Source organism: Maylandia zebra, linkage group LG3 (assembly GCF_041146795.1).
Source record: "Maylandia zebra isolate NMK-2024a linkage group LG3, Mzebra_GT3a, whole genome shotgun sequence".
Classification (NCBI taxonomy): domain Eukaryota; kingdom Metazoa; phylum Chordata; class Actinopteri; order Cichliformes; family Cichlidae; genus Maylandia; species Maylandia zebra.
The window spans coordinates 34,582,571-34,601,790 of NC_135169.1; the positions used below are offsets into that span (position 1 = coordinate 34,582,571).

The following is a 19,220-nucleotide window of genomic DNA, read 5'->3' on the forward strand; positions in this document are numbered from 1 at the left end:
CTCTCCAGCAGTTACAAGAAGTCATACGACTGCAGATCAGCACTTATACGATTTTACTTTCCTTCTGAGGCTCCAGGTTTATTTGTTTATGTGATGATTTATGGGTTTTATCACTTTTTCTTTGGTAACTTGCACCATACAGTCAAAGTTGATATGACCAGTGGCGCTGTGTTTCTACCACTATGACCTGGAGTTATTACTTTATTTGGAGAGTTTGGAGGATTATTGTGTTAATTCTGCAACTGCAGTGTTCTAAATGTGCATCAAACTGGGTGTTGAAATTACTTAATATGAATGTTTGTACAACAGGACTTATGAATCCACTCCTAGCCTTCATTTGGCACAAAAAACAGAATGTAAAGAAGCAAAAAACCAAACCAAACATTGTTCTGGTTACATAACAAACACTGACATGGACAGTTCTAGTTAATAGGTAGTTTCCAGTGGACATCTGAGACTAAAGGCCCAGGTGAGCAACCTGGTGATGGGGCACAGAGGTAGACTTGTATTCAAGACCGCCTAAACCAAGACAAAGACAATACCAAGACCAGAGGGTATCGAGACCAAGACAAGACCAAGACCAAGACAAAGTTGAGATGAGACCGAGACAAAAATGTCTTTAAACTGCAGCCAGATGCTGCTTCGTTTACAGGTGTCAGGCATATTTATGTGTTTTTGCGATGCACTCCTCCTCACCGCTGTCGACTGTCTCACTCACTTACTGAGAGGACAGACACACGCTCCACTTGACTGTCGCGTCTCTAACCCTCTCTGTTTTTCACATAATGATATTATCCTATATCCTCGCATGTGGTTGGCCACAATATGGAGGGATTGGAGCATAGCTGAGCCACTGTGTGAGAGCTGAGCAGCTAAAGGAAATTAAGTGAGGAGCCGGCTCTCGCTCAATGGGAGTCGATTCTTCTGATTCACTACAAAGCACTCTCTAAGCACGGCTCTTAGAGCTGATGCTTTTGCGGACGACACATTATCGAACGTTACATTGTGTGTCGTGGATACTGTTGACTCTAAATCTCCCGACCACTAAGACCGAGACAGCGAGACCAAGACAAGACCAGGACCATGTAAAAGTGGTCTCAAGACCAAGACCATGTAAAAGTGGTCTCAAGACCAAGACCAGTCTTGGTCTTGAGACATCCAACTCTACAAAGAAGAACACCACCTACGTCAGGAAGAGGTCAAAGCAGGTGTGGCCAAGCAGGAAATGAGCAGAGCAGTGGGACTTTGGGACCAAGGAGAACAGATGTTTTGGCTAACCCGGTAAACTTCAATCGTCTTGAGAAAGAGACACCTTCCTGCCCCTTTGCTCTGGAAGCTGCTCCTTTGAATATCACATATCATAACTTGGACTGGGGGAAATAGAAGTTCTTCTACAAAATGTTTACCTCAGCGCAATCCATGTGAATAAGTTAACAATGCTTTTAAATAACTTAAACAGATTAAAATACTGATCCTCTGGAATCACACTGAAACTAAAAAAATAATTAACTTTCAAACTACTAAACTTTAATCAGATTAAGAGTTAAATATATTTATATTGTCTTTATCATTTTTTTGTACAAATGAAGAATAAAGAAAACTGATTTTCCTGCATTTCCCAACTCAGCAGAACAAAGTGACGAAGCGTTCTGATACTGATACTGTATAAGCAACCTAACAATAATGACAATATCTGCATTTTAACTCAGTTACTGTATTAATTTAACTGTTAAGTCAATATTTCATTTGGACCATTTTTATATAATCTATAATGAAGGATCACATTTTACATGACAGTGTTCACTTGTAGGACCTAAGGAATAAATAAAAATCCACAGGATTTTATTGAAGTTGGTTTTGCTGGCTTTTCTTCCCAAGAGATACGTTTTTATTTACATTGATACTGATTAAACATGACTAAATTTTACTAAAAGAAACGTTTTCTCTAAACAGTTTATCAATGTGTAGCTAGGAATACAATCAAAATGTGTGATTAGGAGACAACAACCTGTGTTACATATGTAACTAACCAGAGGACAAAATGTGCAGACAGAATGTTTAATCTTATTCTAAGTTTATAAATGAACAACATTTTTCAGATTTATCATTAGACTTCAGACATGACACAACTGTAAAGATCACATCTGGTAGTAAATTTCTCAGTAATAAAACACAACAATTTTTATTTATTATGTGATGTTATTCAAAGCAGAGAATTTAAAACACGGCATAGTGAATTCATTTAGAAAAGGCACTCTCAATAAATGAAAGAAAAACTTATCAGCCTTGTTTCTTTCCCATTATTTCTTCTTCCACACAGGTATAGAGGTCTGTCTGGGGGCAGCAATGCAACTGGTCAAACATTCGCCAGAGTTTTTCAGACACACAAAACAAAATGTCACATTACATCGAGGGCAATCAACTGATGGGCAAGCCATCGTGCTGTGCTCCAACAGCAAACCACAGGTAGGACAGGCACGGACAGAGGGACAAACAAGGACTCCAGAATCAAACTCATCGTCATCCTCATACTCGGACTCAAACTCATCGTCATACCCATGAAATGTGATATCTGGGCATTTCTTTAGTGTTTCTAGTGATGGGTTGCAGCAGCCACGATTTCCACAGCGGTCCTTCCGAGGCCGTGCACCCTTCCACTCCCTCAAACACTGCCAGCAGAATTCAAACAGCCGTCCTTTTACTGCTGTGCACACTTTACAGAGGACATTCAAATCTGATCCATTCTCTCTCGTCACAGCGAATCCACATCCAGGACACTACATGGAGACAGAGGTGGGGCAACATTTTATAAATAGCAAAATGTCTATTAAGTCTAAATTCACAGTATATAATAACATGTTGATGAAACACTTACCAACTTAGTAGTAAGTGTCTGCCTGGCAGCGTTGAATTCCATGGTTTTTTGAAAGTACTCCATTTCTTGAGGGTCCAGAAGAGCCATTTTACAAACCTCAGCAAAAGTCCACTCAGCACTACAACCAGACCCACCACACACAAACCTGCTTCTACCCTTTATTAAAATATGGAGAGGTGAGAGAATGATTAGACTCACATGTCGGAAACAAAACATCAAACAAGTTGATGAGTTTTTTCAAGAAGTTACATTATTAAGAAATATTTCATCATACATCAGAAATGTCCATCTATATGTACAAATATTTGATGAAACACAGAGTTTTGTTTCTATATGTTGTCTGAAAGTCATTTATGCTCTTTACGTTAGAGAAACACTGAAATTATCGCAGCTGTAACAGAACAGGTGGAATTCAAAGCTACACTGAAGCCTCACTGATGTATTACAGGTTTCAGTGCAGAGGCAATTTAACTTAAATCATTTAAATGCTACAAGTTACAATAGAGAAGACGGAAGCTGAACATTTCTGACTGTTTTATTTATTTCCTTGCGAGCACAGCAGGTTTCTGCTGAGAGAAGTTCATGAATTTACAGCACTTCAACGCTCTGTGTGTTGATTTCAGTCAGCGTAGCTTCTTTCTGTCTCCGCTACATGGCAGTAAGCGTTACAGTCACACCAATAAAAAACAATGATGTATTGGCCACTGTTTTCATTATTCTTTATTTATTCACGTAGATGTAACATAGTCAAGTTAAGAATCAACGCAACCCTGCCGGATGCTGTTTTTATTTGTTTGCTTGTGTATTTTAACAAAGCCAACCTTCAGTGGCCTACCTGGTCCAACAACCTGCGACACCAGTTGGTGAGAGAGGTCGGGGTCACAGCGTGACCACAGGACATCTTAGCTCTGCGAGATATGAAGCCTTCATACAAAACTGAGAACAATCACACAGAAGTAAAAAAATCAATGTCACACACGAATAAATGCGCATGCATTCTTTTTTACTCTGGTTAGTGTGAAAACACATAAAACTATTTTTTTAAATTCTTTTCATTATTTATATTTTAGATTTGAATTGGTTCGATGTCACTTTGAAAAGTGCCCACATGATACTTACAGTCCAAATCATCCTCTCCATCTACAAATGTAAGTGTGGGGTCGTGAGGGTTGTAACACTTCTCCTGTTTTGTTGGCGCGCTTGAAGGCGTCACACTGAGAAACAACAACAAACAAATCAGAATGAACACTTCCAGTTGGACTTCAAAGAACAATACTTTTCCTAGAGGCAGATACTTCTTTTTAACATGACGTTTGTGATCAGCGGCTTTGTGTTTCCCAATTGCCAGTCTTGGCAGCCGGGGATCACTCTGCTCCTGGCCGACGCCCGGCACAGAATGCACCTGACCCCTATGGCGCCTTCTGCAGGTGGTGGGCCTGCGGGAGGATGGGCCCATGTCCCCTTTTCGGGCTGTGCCTGGCCAGGCCCCATGGACTAAGGCCCGGCCACCAGACGCTCGCCCTCGGGCACCCTCCCCGGGCCTGGCTCCAGGGCGGGGCCCCGGTAACCCTATCCCGGGCAGGGTAAACTGTTCCCTTGATGTTTTGTTCATGAGGGTCTTCTAAATCGCTCTTTGTCTGGTCCCTCACCCAGGACCAATTTGCCATGGGAGACCCTACCAGGGGGCAAAAGCTACATGTGTTTTGTGGACTTGGAGAAGGCATTCGACCGTGTCCCTCAGGGTGTCCTGTGGAAGGTGCTGCGGGAATATGGGGTGTCTGGCCCATTGCTACGGGCCATTCGATCCCTATACAACCGTTGCAAGAGCTTGGTTCGCCCTGCCGGCAATAAGTCGGACTCGTTACTGGTGGGTGATGGGCTCCGCCAGGGCTGCCCTTTGTCACCAGTTCTGTTCATAATTTTTATGGACAGGATTTCTAGGCGCAGTCAAGTGGCGGAGGGCTTTCACTTCGGTGGCCTCAGAAGCTCATCTCTGCTTTTCGCGGATGATGTGGTTCTATTGGCTTCATCAGGTGAAGGCCTCCAGCTTGCACTGGAATGGTTCGCAGCCGAGTGTGAAGCAGCGGGAATGAGGATCAGCACCTCCAAATCTGAGGCCATGGTTCTCAGCCGGAAAAGGGTGGAGTGCCGACTCCGGGTAGGGGATGAGTTCCTGCCCCAGGTGGAGGAATTCAAGTATCTCGGGGTCTTGTTCGCGAGTGATGGGAGAAGGGAGCTGGAGATCGACAGACGGATTTGTGCTGTGGCTGCAGTGATGCGGACGCTGCACCGGTCCATCATTGTGAAGAGGGAGCTGAGTGTAAAAGCGAAGCTCTCAATTTACCAGTCGATCTACGTCCGGATACAAGCGGCGGAAATGAGCTTCCTCCGAAGGGTGGCTGGCCTCTCCCTTAGAGATAGAGTGAGAAGTTCAGCCATCCGGGAGGGGCTCAGAGTAGAGCCGCTGCTCCTCCACATCGAAAGGAGCCAGCTGAGGTGGTTCGGGCATCTGACAAGGATGCCCCCTGGATGCCTCCTGGGTGAGGTCTTCCGGGCATGTCCCACCGGGAGGAGGCCCCGGGGCAGCCTTACCTTACTCAGGTAATTGTTATTTTATATATTATGCTGTATGTTGTTCAATACATTTCTATGCAAAACAAGAGAAATTTCAATACACAGCAGTATATTCACAATTGAAACCAGATATTTACATACACTTTAGGGAAGTGTTTTTACTGTTAAACATCAATTTAGAGTAAACAGAATAAAGAGAGAGAGATGTCTATTTTTGTATCACTGTCATCAAATTTAGGAGTACATATACACTGAGTTTATTTTTAATAAAACTGCAGACGATTCCATTCTGAGCTTAAGAAACTTCTGATTTAGGAGTAAAGTCCATGTGAGTAAAATGGTGGCACACCTGTGGACGCATATAAGGCAAAACACAGAGCCCGTTTCTTTGACATGGGAAAATCAAGAGATAACAAGAGATAACAACCAAAACGGATTTGATTTTTTACAATTAAAATAGTGTTTGTGTTTTTATCTGGAGAGTATGTAAAAATCTGGTTTATGATAAGTTGATGATAAGCCCAACAACGCTAAATAGTTAAATAAACTTTTCTGAATCCAAATAGTGGACTTTGGTAGAATTAAAAAAATAACTGTAGTACAGGTCTATAATGATTTTCAGTGCGACTATTATCTAGTTTTTATTCTAGTTCTTTCTTGGTTAAGTCCTAAGTAGTCCTGATTTTGAACTGTTGTAGTCCTGTTTTAATTCCAGATCAGTTCTGGGTCTGGTTGAATTGGGGTTTAGTCCTCGTGCCTTGATATAGCCCTGATTTTGTTCTGCCTTGCTGCCTAATTAAAAAAGTAGATATATGGTGAAAAGGTAGAAAAAGTAGATATATAAGTACACATATGTCATGCATGTGAGATATTCTTTTTCTTATATGAAGTTATTCTATTTCGAACAAAACTCAAAACACAGCCTAATAAATCTTCAACTTCACAGCATGTTTATCAGTAGTTTCTACCGCCCCCCTCCCCCATGCATACTACCCTTTAGGGCTAAGCCACGGGTGTATAAAGTGTCTGGCTCCGCCTCTGCTGTGACGCCAGACTGTGACACTGAACGATCACATCGCGCAGTTTACAACAATAACAAAAAAAGCCCGTGGAATCAGAGCAACAGGTGCACGCAGTGTTACCTGTGCTGCGGAGCCGGGTATGGGGCCATCGTCGCTCTGTACGCGGGAAACTCTGGATACAGGCGATAGACATGTGGCACGCTGATGAACGGAGCAACACCTAAATCTGGGTAAGGTGAAGGCACACCTGTGGTCCGGTTGAACATCTGGCTTGGATTTTACTGTTACTGCGTTCTGTCTCTGGTTACGGAAGAATATCCTGCGATGGACTGAGAGTTGCTTTTGTCTGCGCTGAATGTAGGCAGCATGCTCCTCCCCTCCTCTCTCTATTCGCGCGTGCGCGCCTATGTGTGTTTCAGGCTCTCACCTCTGAGAAGAGCGAAGAAAAAGTCCTTACCAAACTGGTAAATGCAAGGCAAAAAGTAAAAACAATTACCTAAAGTCTGGGATATAAAACTTTTTGAGACTTTCATTAAGATTTTAAATCCTCCAGCCAGCATTAAAAGGTGTGATGTGGTAGAACCTTTGTGAACGATTATATGAAAGTGAATTTAAAGACAGTAAATAGATGACACACTTTATTTAACTCTTGAAAAATCAAGATGGTGAATTCCCAGTCCTTCCCTTTCCCCCCTCCTTCCCCTGTCCTCTCAGTTTTCCTGGGAAAACTGATTTCACCAGTTATCCTTTCAACTGTTTGAAGAAACATTAAACACTAAACCTACCCTCTGCACACACCAGGGAATGCCCCTAAGATTTTTTGTGTTGATATTTTTTCCTTTCGATTTCAACCCAGCGGTTATGAGAAGTCACGTGACTACAGATTAGAATTCTTGATTATTTTATACACTTTTATTTCACATAATCCGTGTTAGTGCTACTGGGATTTGAGGTTTATTTATTTATTTTATAAATAAATCTGTTTGGGTTTGATTGCACTACTTTTGGGACCTTGCATCATGTAGCCAAAGTTGAGGAAAGTACCCGATCTACAGATCAGAGACTGGTTGGATAATCTGAGTTTGTGCATGGGCTTCATGTGTTGTTTTTGTCATTGTGGTGTTCTGAATATGCATCAAACTGGATGTTAAAATGTTTTAATTTTTATATGGTTATACAAAATGACTAATGAACACCAGATCAGATCAATACCATGTTTATATGTTTACAATGTTATTTCCTGGTTGAAAGGAAACAACGAATGGACAACCCCGCCCCTCAGGCGAAGTTAAACAAATTGGTAACACACCTTGCACAACTTGTTGCCTTCAGACTGATAACCTGAAAGGATCGCATCCTGACTTCCTAACAAAGTGATGTGTGCCGCCGCTGTATTGCCTGTGAGTCCGATGAGGGGGGTGAAACGGCGCATGAACCAGCTGCCAGACGTGACCCTGAGCGACGTCAAGAGGGTGCTGAAAATCTGCGCAAACGAAGGTAAAAATATTAATTAATTAATTAATTAACTTAAAAAATGAAATTATCGGTTCTCAGTGAGCTTACATTCAATGTTTTAAAACGTGTTTTGCATTTGCGTTTTTCTCTAGCGCATGAAATTTACACATACAGTTACTTGGACCTGTATAATATCAATATAACTGCTAACTGCTGCCGTCCACCTTTACTTTCAACAATAACTTCTGCTACTGTTCACTCTAAAGCGTGGAAGATAATATAGTTTTTTATAATGTCATTGTAGCTATATTTAGTCTAAAGGCTGCAAAGTAAAATCCGCTCTGACCCGTCTTATGTGTGTTTAGGATACACAAAGAATGATCAAGGAAAGTCACATGACCACGCCTCTGCACGACTGTCCAAATGTGGAATCAAGCCCAGTTCAGCTGTGCAGACGGTGAGGAAGGTTCATGGCGGGTGAAGGAGTCTATCATTAATTTGAGCTTTCTTCACATGTCACGTCTCCTTTCACTCTCAACACTAATTTAATACTACGTGGAAAAATGATTAATTTTGTGTAAATTTTTATCTTACATTTTTATCGTAACTTTATATTTGGGTATAAAAACATGAACTGACTCTGAAGTTGCTCATTGCATTTCAAAAATTGTTGCACTTAGAAAACCGGTGACATGTTTCTAAAAAAAAGAAAATTGTGTTTTTGTTCTGTTGTTATGATATGTAATCTAAGAAATGTGTTAAGCGCTGTTTAACAAAGGTACTAACTGTCACCTCTCATAACCTTAAGATGGAGAACCTGGAAGGATTAAGGCTTCATCTCCTAGGAATGATTGAAATCATCATTATCTGTCCTGATGGTCAGAGGCATTCGATTTGGCTGCACAAGATACAGCTGGAAGCAATGATTGTGGGCTGTTTTAAAGGGGAAGTGCTGAAAAAGCTCTTCATCCTTGGTAGGTTACTTAAAAACTGAAAACAAATACATTAAAAAAATGTATTTATCACTACTAAGTGATTCTACATTCAAAAACTTGGTTTTGTATGTACCTTATTTTTTATTTTTTTTATTTTTTATTTTATGTTATACGTATGGTCACTTAGACTAAAATTGCTTAGCTGCTAACTGCTACCAGTCACCTTTATTTTCAATCAAACTCTAATGCAGGGAAGATAATATGATTATTTATAACATATGTGCAGTTATGTTTAGTCTAAAGCTGCAACTGCAAAGTAAAACCCTCCCTATCTGTGTTAAGTTTTTCTAGATTACACTTTGGAAAATATCAAACTGCACTTTAATGGCAAGCCACTGGATGACGACTCTGCATCACTGGCCGATTGTGGAATCAAAGACGGCTCAGCTGTGCAGATGACGAGGAAAGTTGATGGAGGCTGAAGGAGTCAACAATAAATTCATCTGAATGCATCAAAGTTACAGGAAACACTGAACTATAAATACACATAAGTAACAAAATGCATGATTCTCATTGGTGTGACATCTGTGGTTTTCATTCTCCTTTGCACTTTCTTTACATTTTATGGTTCGTGTCATATCTATGCTTGACACTAATTAAATATTAATTGGAATAAATAATGATGAATTATTGTGTACATTTTTCATTTAAATTTCTATTTTTTATAACAACAAGTTGGTGGACCTTCCGTGCTCACAGTCAGAGGGGTGTGTGTGTGTGTGTGTGTGTGTGTGTGTGTGTGTGTGTGTGTGTGTGTGTGTGTAACCTTAGATTATTACATTTTTTGAAAGAAATCAAAATAAATCTAATGGTACTTAGAGCAAGATCCACAAAACAAATGCTGAAATAACAAGTGTATTTTCAGGTTCCCATTTTACACATTATCCTTTTCTGATGTAGATAAATAAAGCATATCAGCAAATGTTAATGTTCTGATCACTGATGCCTGAATGTTTGGTAGTTTCCACTTTTTCTGTCAGTGACAGCTTTTGAAATCATGTTTAATAAATTCTTTCTAAGCTGAGCTGAAAGGCATCATGGTGATCATTGTTTATGTGTTTCAGTTATAATTAAACTTGTTGATGCACAAATGATTCTGGATTAAGTTTTTAAATTGATGTGTTTATTTTCTGCAGCATGTTTTAGCAACCAAGCAATTAAGGTAATCCTCAGAATATGTTAAACGACTAAAATGTAAATATAGAAAAAAAGAAATAGAAATCTCGCTTTCTCCTGGTTTGCATTTTTTAACGTTGATAAAAGAGAAGACTGTCAAGGAGGAGTCAGACAGTCATAGAGAAAATTAAATATAAAGGCTTCCAGTTTTCAACTTGAATTTTGAGAAAAATTTGTACTAGATTTTCTCTTCCTGTAAATACTTCTAAATCAACATTGGCACATTTGGACCGCATTTTTTGATAAAGTATTATGAAGGATCACATTTTATATGATCATTTATCTATATGAGCTCCAATCAATAAGCAGGCAGGAAGAAAATAGGCCAAAGGTTTACATCAAATGAGGTGTTGCCAACTTATTCACATGTATGCATCGAATTTGGCGATAAATGCTGTGTTTTATAATTACACACATACTAGTCTTTAATAGTCAGCAAAAGAAGATGCAACATTGGTTGCACATAACTCGAATTGCAAGATATGCTGGGCATGTAATTTAGGTTTATATTGTTGGATTGTCATTTGTGCTTAGAAACACATACGGTACTCATATATGCTTAGAGGTATATAATCAATTGTATGTTGATAGAAGGTCTGATCCTTAGTAGTCTGCAAGCACTGCATTCTGGCATGGACACACATTCTAAGGTCATGAGAGAGGTCGTACCTTCTCTTTCTGATTTATACTATGGGAGGACACCTACTCTGTATCTGTTTAAGTATATGAGCCTTTTGTTTAGGTGGTCTGCTGTGTTCCTAGCACCGGAACCCTAGCTTTGGGGAGTCATTCGCAGGGTCATATTTTGACACACGGTACCTACACATACACAGAGGCAGGTAAACTTTGTTCACATGTATGCTTGTGTAAGATGTCATATGTTAATGAACCTATGCATATTCATGTACCACAATAAAGAGCAGTGCACCGGGGGTGCTAAATGAGAGGGACTGGGGTTCAAGCGGCAGGAGCAGCGCTCGTCTCGCTCTCTCTCTCCTGCACGAGATCACACACAGAGCTCTGGTGCGTCTTGCTTTTGCCATTGTAGCAGAATTGTCTCTGATTGTTCCAGGGATGGTGTTGTGCCCTAGACGACCCTATCAGTAATGACGATACCATGTAACAATAAGTCATTTTACTTGTTCTAAATGTCTGAAGAGAAAATGAGAAAATGATAGCAAAACTGCTTAAAACTTCTGGCACTCTACAACCCCCTGCCATGCTTATTTGATAGCCTTCATTCCAGGCCTACAAAATAGTTTTCTGTGTTTATTATTGCAAAATAAATAAAGAAACCAGAAAGCACCAAAGTGCCTGTCAATCTCTCGTTCCACTCCCCCATCATTAATGAACAAGTCCTTGAGATACTTGAAATCTTCCACTCAGGGCAGCAGCTCAATCCAGACCAGTGGTGCTGATGTGCACTCCACCCATTTCCAGCTGAGAACTGTGGTCTCACACTCGGAGGTGCTGATTCTCAGTCCATCTCCTTCATGCTCAGCTCAAATACCTAAAAATAACTGAGATATGAAAAAGCTTGTTTTGAAAATTGAAGCTTTTGAGACCTCACAGTCCATGAAGTGAAGTGAAAATGAGTGGAAGGATCTTAAAAATACTGCAAATTCTTTAAGTAATCAAACTGTGTAATCGGTTCATGACTCACATCGCAGTAAAGCCACGTTTGGCCGTTCATTACCTGCACAAACACTGAGAAGAAAAAATGAATTTAGAAGATCTTGCCCTGCAACCAACAAACTGTAGAAATCAAACTTTTATTGATTTCATAGTGAAACAACATTATCTGTAGACAAATTTAAAGGTTCAGTTTTCCCAGAATTATCCACACTCTGTTCATTTGGATCCCAGCTGTTATCCTTCTCAGTTTTGAGCAGTAAACACAGATGCTGACATCTGCACACACCAGGGAACGTCCCCAAGATCGTTTTGTTTATTTTGTTTTTGCTACTTTCAGTTTCTCTCCAGCAGTTACAAGAAGTCATACGACTGCAGATCAGCACTTATAAATAAAAGTGTTAGTGCTGCTGAGAGTCCAGCTTTATTTATTTATGTAATGATTAATGGGGTTTATCCATTTATCTTTTGTAAACTTGCATGGTGTAGTCAAAGTTGATCTGACTAGTGGTGCTGTGTTTTTAGTGTTATGACCTGGATTTATTATTTTATTTGAAGCGTTTGGGGGATTATTGTGATATTGTGCCACTGCAATGTTCTGAATGTGCATCAAACTGGATGTTAAAATTATTTAATCTGAATGTTTGTACAACAGGACTTTTGAATCCACTCACAGCAACCATTTGGCACAACAACCAGGATGTAAAGAAACAAATAAACCAAATGAAACATTGTTCTGGTTACATAACAAACACTGGTGTGGGCAGTTTTTAGTTGTTGGGTGGTTTCCAGTGTTCGTCTTAATTGAATTATGTTGTACAACAAGATTTACTTCTATACTCAGCTATGAGGCATTATGATGAGCATTGTTTACTTGTTTTACTTTTAGTTGAACTTTTTGGTTTACACATCATCTTGGGTTCCATGTTTAAAACTTAATGTGTATTTTCTACAACTTTTGTTCTGCCGGAAACCATAGCAATGCAGGCACCATCTCAGCAGCTGCCCGCACACTACCTGTGCACCACGATCAGTTGCTGAAGGCAGTGGCTGAGAGCTCACCCTTATCTCACAGTCTCAGGCCTGCTTTTCTGAGGTGTGCATATATCATAAGCTGGATTTGGGGAAATAGAAGTTCTTCTTTAAAATGTTTACCTCGGTGCAATTAATGCTGTGATTTACATGTGAAGAAGTTAACAATGTTTCAAAATAATTTAAACAGAGTAAAAAATACCCTTGAATCACACTGAAACTAGAAATTTAAGTGGCTATTTTCCAAAGATCAAGATTAGCAAAACATGGTGCAAAGAGGAACACAACCGATTTTAGGGAGAGGTTGAAGCAGACATGGACAAACACTAAATGAGTAGAGCAGTGTGGCTGTGAAAGCATGGACGTTTTGCCTTGCCTGATAAAGCTTTATGTCTAGGAAAAGGGCAAGACACCTTTCTGTTCCTTTGCTCTGGATGCAGTTTGAAATATCACATTTCAGAACTTGGATTTGAGGAAATAGAAGATCTTCTGTGAAATGTTTTTAAATCATTTCAATAGAGTAAAACATACTGATCCCCTGGAATTACACTGAAACTAGAAATATAAGTTAACTTTCAAACAGCTAAACTTTACTCAGATTAAGAGTTAAAAACGTATATGTTGTCTATTATCAGATTTTTGGGGTACAAATAAAAAACAGAATAAAAACAGGTTTTCCTCCATTCTCCTACTCAAACAGCACAAAGTGATGACGCCTTCTCCTGCTGACACTGTATGAGTAACCTAACAATAATGAAAATATCAGCATTTTAACTCAGTTACTGTATTTTCATTTTATTTGTACCACTAAAAAAATAATGTACCATAAAGGATCACATTTTACATGACAGTGTTACACTTACAGGACCTAAGGAATAAAATGGCAGAAAGAAAGAAAAATACACAGGATTAAAAATGGTTTTGCACTGTTTTCTTCCCAGAGATGCGTTTTTATTTACATTTCTATATTAACTTTTATTAAAAATAGCAAGGTTTTATTAAAAGAGAAGTTTGCTCGGAACAGTTTAGAGGAAACAAGAGCAGTCCTCACGTACTTAGGAAGTACTTAGGAATACAAACAAAAATGTGTGTTAAGGAGATGGCACAGGTTATATATGTAACTAACCAGAGGACAGCATGCGCTTACACACAGTGTTTAAGTTTCATTCCCATTATTTCTTGTGCCAAACAGGTATAGAGGTCTGTCTGGGGGCAAGAATGCACACGGTTTTTGTACATTCAACAGGCTCCTTCAGACACACAAAGCAAAACCTCAAATTGCATCGAGGGCAAACAACAAATTTACAAAGTCTCTTGCTGTGCTCCAACAGTAACCCACAAGTGGGACAGGCACGGACCGAGGGACACACACAGACACCATGATATGAATTTAATGTCATATCTGGGCATTTTTCTAATGTGTCTAGTGACGGGTTGCAGCAGCCATTGTTTTCACAGCGGCCTTTTCGAGGCCGTGCTCCCTTCCATTCCTTCAAACACTGCCAGCAGAATTCAAACGGCCGTCCTTTTACTGCTGTGCACACTTTACACAGGACATTCAAATCTGATCCATTCTCTCTCGTCACAGAAGATCCACATCCAGGACACTACATGGAGACAGAGGTGAGACAATTAATACCTGATGAAATGTCTAATTACAATTCTACATTTACAGTAAACATAATATTAAAATGAAACTCTTACCAACTTAGTAGCAATTGTCTGCCTGGCAACGTTGAATTCCATTGTTTTTTGAAAGTACGTCTTTTCTTGAGGGTCCAGAAGAGCCATTTTACAAACCTCTGCAAAAGTCCACTCAGCACCACAACCAGACCCACCACACACAAACCTGCTTTCACCCTTTATTAAATAAGGAGAGGTGAGAGAATGATTAGACTCACATGTTGGAAACAAAACACCAAACAATTTGATGAGTTGTTTGTTTCCCCCTGTAAGTTACATTAAAAATCATAAATAGTGAAATATTTCATAAAACATCAGAACTGTATTGCTATATGTGGTAATTATTTGTCCTCCAGGGCCTTCGCTCCTGGCCGCCACCCGGCACACAATGTACCCGACCCCTATGGCGCCTCCTGCGGGTGGTGGGCCTGCGGGAGGATGGGCCCATGTCTCCTCTTCGGGCTGTGCCCGGCCGGGCCCCATGGACTAAGGCCACCAGACGCTCGCCCTCGGGCACCCTCCCCGGGCCTGGCTCCAGGGCGGGGCGCCGGTAACCCTATCCCGGGCAGGGTAAACTGTTCCCTCGGGGCAGACCCAGGACACGCTGGAGAGATTATATCTCTCGGCTGGCCTGGGAACGCCTTGGTATTCCCCCGGATAAGCTGGAGGAGGTGGCTGGGGAGAGGGAGGTCTGGGCCTCTTTGCTTAGGCTGCTGCCCCCGCGACCCGGCCCCGGACAAAGCGGATGAAGATGGATGGATGGTAATTATTTGATGAAACACACACATGATTATCACAGCTGTAACAGAAAAGCTGTAATTCAAAGCTTCACTGAAGCCTCGCAGAGGGCAGATCAGTCAGCCAGCATGCACAATCAACCATGTAGAAAAAGAAATGTGTGATCTATTAAAGGTTTAATTAATTTACAGTTAATTACAATTTGCTCTGTGTGTTGATTTAGGTCAGCGTAGCTTCTTTCTCTCTTTCTCTTTACATGACAGTAAAAGTCACAATCCAATTCATTACAAAAAATAACGATGATATAATTGCCACTGTTTTCAAATTTATTTATTTATTTATTTATTCACATTCATGTAACATTGTCCTGTTAAAAATCAATGCAACCCTGCCAACCCTTGTTATTTATTTATATATGTCTGCTTGTGTATTTTAACAAAGCCAACCTTCAGTGGCCTACCTGGTCCAACAACCTGCGACACCAGTTGGTGAGAGAGGTCGGGGTCACAGCGTGACCACAGGACATCTGAGCTCTGAGAGATTTGAAGCCTTCATACAAAACTGAGAACAATCACACAGAAGCAAAAAAAAAAAAAAAAAAAAAAAATCAATATCACAGGAATAAATGCCGATGCGTTTTGTTTGACCGTGGTTCATGTGAATGCAGGTAAAATTATTTTATTTTATTACTATCATTATTTTAATATAAGAGTTGAATCTGTTCGATGCCACTTTGAAAAGTGCCCACATGATACTTACAGTCCAAATCATCCTCTCCATCGACAAATTTAAGTGTTTTGTCATGAGGGTCGTAACACTTTTCCTGTGTTGTTGGCACGCTTGGTGGCGCCACACTGCCAAACAACAACAAACAGATCAGAATGAACACTTAACGGTTTCACTTCGAAAAAGAAAATCCACCTGAAGATAAAATAGTGTGTTCGCGGCAGTGTTGCGCAAATTTCGGATACGTGCACACGTTTTGTGTTTCTTCTTAATATAAACTTTTTGATCCGCGGCTTCGTGTTTCAGTAGCTACCACTGTGATGTCAGACTGTGACACTGAATGATCACATCGCGCAATTTGCAACAATAGAAGTCCAAACATAAGAATCGTTAGCAGTGAAATCAGACCAGCAGCTCGCACACACATCAGTCAGTAAACCACGCAGAGTGTTACCTGTGAGCCGGGGCCATCGTCGCTCTGTCTGGATACAGCCGAGAGACATCTGTCGCGGTGACGAACACCGGAGCAACACCTGACACTGGGTAACGTTTGGCGTATAAGGTGTCGAGCGTCTGACCCATGGTCGCTCTGTTAAAAATAATAGCAAAAAAAAAAAATCCGTAAAAATTCAGGTTGGTTGTTGTTAGGTTCGTTCTTGCACCGCAGTGCAACATATCATGACTCAAAGCTACAGATCCTTGAATCTGTCACTTCCTAAATACATCTCTCCACCCCTTAGTTTCACACTCCTCCGTCTCTTCCTCTCTCTTGTTGCTGGTGCTGCCGTAGATGGTGCAGAAGCTGCAGCCCTGCAGTTAACATGTCGGATCATTTAACAAAGTTTTGGTGCATCTATTTTTTAAAATATTTTATTTAGCAGTTTTAGTACAGAATATAAATAAAGAACTAATTAAAAAAATATTCCACACAAAAAACAGACAACCATGTTGAGACATTAGAGACTCAAAAAAGAAGAGAAGGTACAGAAACAAAGGATATCCTTCCCAGTAGTAGTCATAGTTAATGTAGGAACCCTCAGGTAAACAAATGAATTGGCAAATAACTTTACAGAAAAAGTTGTCATAAAATGTGTTGACATAAAATGTTCTTATAAATGCAGATCGATGTTACACTGGGCCAAAAAAGGCCCCCACATCGTCCCAAATTAGTTTCGAGTGCCAAGTTTATTTAGTCTGAGCTTTTCCAGTTGTAGAACAGACGGCATCTTGTTGAGCCAGTACTCCAAACCTGGTTGGGTAGACTTCCAAGTCAGTAGGATGAGTTTCTTTGCCACCGCCATCCCAGGGTCCGCTGCCATCTGGAGATAGAGGGGCAGCTGACGTGACTCTGAGGACCATCCAAATATTGCCAGGTTTTAATTTGGAGAAATGTAACAAGAATATTATTTGAATATTATTTGTGAGCTTCAGCATATATAAATATAAATATTAAAAAATATATATATATATATATATATATATATATATATATATATATATATATATATATATATCCAGCAGCTCGTCCCTGACTAGTGGTGCTGATGGGAGCTCCACACATTTCCAGCTGCGAACCATTGCCTCAGACTTGGAGGTGCTGATTCTCATGCTATGTAATGAGCTATGTAAAAGCTTGTTTTGAAAATTGTGACTTCAAAAAAAGAAGCTGAAGCTTTTGAGACCTCACACTCCCTGACCTTAAGTGAAAATGTGTGGAAGGATCTTAAAAATACTGCAACTTCTTTAACTGCTCAAACTATGTAATCAGTGACTCACATCACAGTAAAGGTGTTCATTACCTGCACAAACATCGAGAAAATATGTAAATTTAGAAGATCTTAACCTGTAAACAACAACATACTAAGCCGTAGAGATCAAACTTTAATTGCTTTCATAGTGAAACCACATCATCTTTAGACAAATTTAAAGGTTCAGTTTTCCCTGAATTATCCACACTCTGTTCATTTGGATCCCAGCTGTTATCCTTCTCAGGTTTGAGCAGTAAACACAGACGCTGACCTCTGCACACACCAGGGAACGTCCCCAAGATTGTTTCGTTTATTTTTCTTTTGTCACTTTCACTTTCTCTCCAGCAGTTACCAGAAGTCATACGACTGCAGATCAGCACTTATATGGTTTTGCTATATGTAATAAAAGGGTTAGTGCTGCTGAGAGTCCAGCTTTATTTATTTTTTTATCACTCTTTTATGAACGTACACCAGGTAGTCAAAGCTGATCCGACTAGTGACGCTGTGTTTCTTGGATTATGACCTGGATTTATTATTTTATTTAGAGAGTTTGGGGGATTATTGTGTTCCTTTTGCCACTGCAATGTTCTGAATGTGCATCACACTGGATGTTGAAATTACTTAATATGAATGTTTGTACAACAGGACTTATGAATCCACTCAGGGCCACCATTTGGCACAACAACCAGGATGTAAAGAAGCAAAAACACCCAAACCAAACATTGTTCTGGTTACATATCAAACACATATACAGACAGTTCTAGTTAATAGGTAGTTTCCAGTGTTCAGCTGAATGACGGTGTTTGAAATCATGTTGAAAACCAGATTTACTTCTACACTCAGAAGCATTATGATGAGCATCGTTTACATGTTTCATCTTTAGTTAAACTTTTTCGTTTACACGTCGACTTCAGTTCCATATTTAAATCTTAGTGTGTATTTTCTGTAATACATTTTCTGCAACCAAACCAATGCAGGCAATGTTCTTCATAATGTATCACTTAACCAGCACTAAGGGGGAGAGCAGAACATTCATGCTTGGAAAACAAGCACCTAAGTTTACAATGGTTAACTGATTATCATGGAATCATAGGCCTTCATCATGGTCATCTGAGACAAAAGGCCCGTGTCGGCAACCTGGTGATAGGCCTAGAGGCCTGGGGCAAAAAGTAACACCACCTACATCAGGAAGAGGTTGAAGGAGGTGTGGACAAACGGGGAATGAGCAGAGCAGTAGGACTGTGGGAGTATGGAAAAATAGATGTTTTGGCTAAACTGGTAAACCATTGTCATCTTGAGAAAGAGTGAGACCCCTTTCTTCCCCTTTAGACGAGGTTCCTTGGATCATCTTCTCAGCAGCTGCCCACAGCCTCTCCACGATGGCTGCTATCTGTGGCACCATGACCAGGTGCTGAATGCAGTGGCAAAGAGCTTAGCCTCATCTCACAGTCTCAGACTGGCTTTTCTGACACAAGTATTATATATCAGATATCGTAAGTTGGATTTGGGGAAACAGAAATTACTAAAATATTTGCCTCAGCGCAATTCATGCTGTGATTTACAT

The 19,220-nt window shown here is 40.2% G+C and overlaps 3 protein-coding genes across 3 annotated transcripts; 1 reads left to right on the forward strand and 2 right to left on the reverse strand.

Annotated features, from left to right (window-relative positions):
- Positions 1-1,851: 1,851 nt before the first annotated feature.
- On the reverse strand, positions 1,852-6,854 carry LOC105941178 (uncharacterized). The gene is made up of 5 exons (XM_014409172.3): positions 6,592-6,854; positions 3,995-4,089; positions 3,711-3,811; positions 2,876-3,031; positions 1,852-2,777 (listed from the first exon to the last, which is right to left on the reverse strand). Exons 1-5 carry the CDS (start codon positions 6,735-6,737, stop codon positions 2,301-2,303), a joined length of 975 nt encoding a protein of 324 aa, XP_014264658.3. The 5' UTR covers positions 6,738-6,854; the 3' UTR covers positions 1,852-2,300.
- LOC143416501 (uncharacterized) lies at positions 6,590-10,012 on the forward strand. The gene is made up of 5 exons (XM_076881762.1): positions 6,590-6,701; positions 7,804-7,968; positions 8,292-8,383; positions 8,735-8,900; positions 9,204-10,012. The coding sequence occupies exons 2-5, from the start codon at positions 7,848-7,850 to the stop codon at positions 9,341-9,343; spliced, it is 519 nt and encodes a 172-aa protein (XP_076737877.1). The 5' UTR covers positions 6,590-6,701; positions 7,804-7,847; the 3' UTR covers positions 9,344-10,012.
- A 3,444-nt stretch (positions 10,013-13,456) lies between these two features.
- On the reverse strand, positions 13,457-16,680 carry LOC106675145 (uncharacterized). Its single transcript, XM_014409170.4, has 5 exons — positions 16,363-16,680; positions 15,942-16,036; positions 15,643-15,743; positions 14,466-14,621; positions 13,457-14,368 (listed from the first exon to the last, which is right to left on the reverse strand). Exons 1-5 carry the CDS (start codon positions 16,581-16,583, stop codon positions 13,934-13,936), a joined length of 1,008 nt encoding a protein of 335 aa, XP_014264656.2. The 5' UTR covers positions 16,584-16,680; the 3' UTR covers positions 13,457-13,933.
- Positions 16,681-19,220: the final 2,540 nt, after the last annotated feature.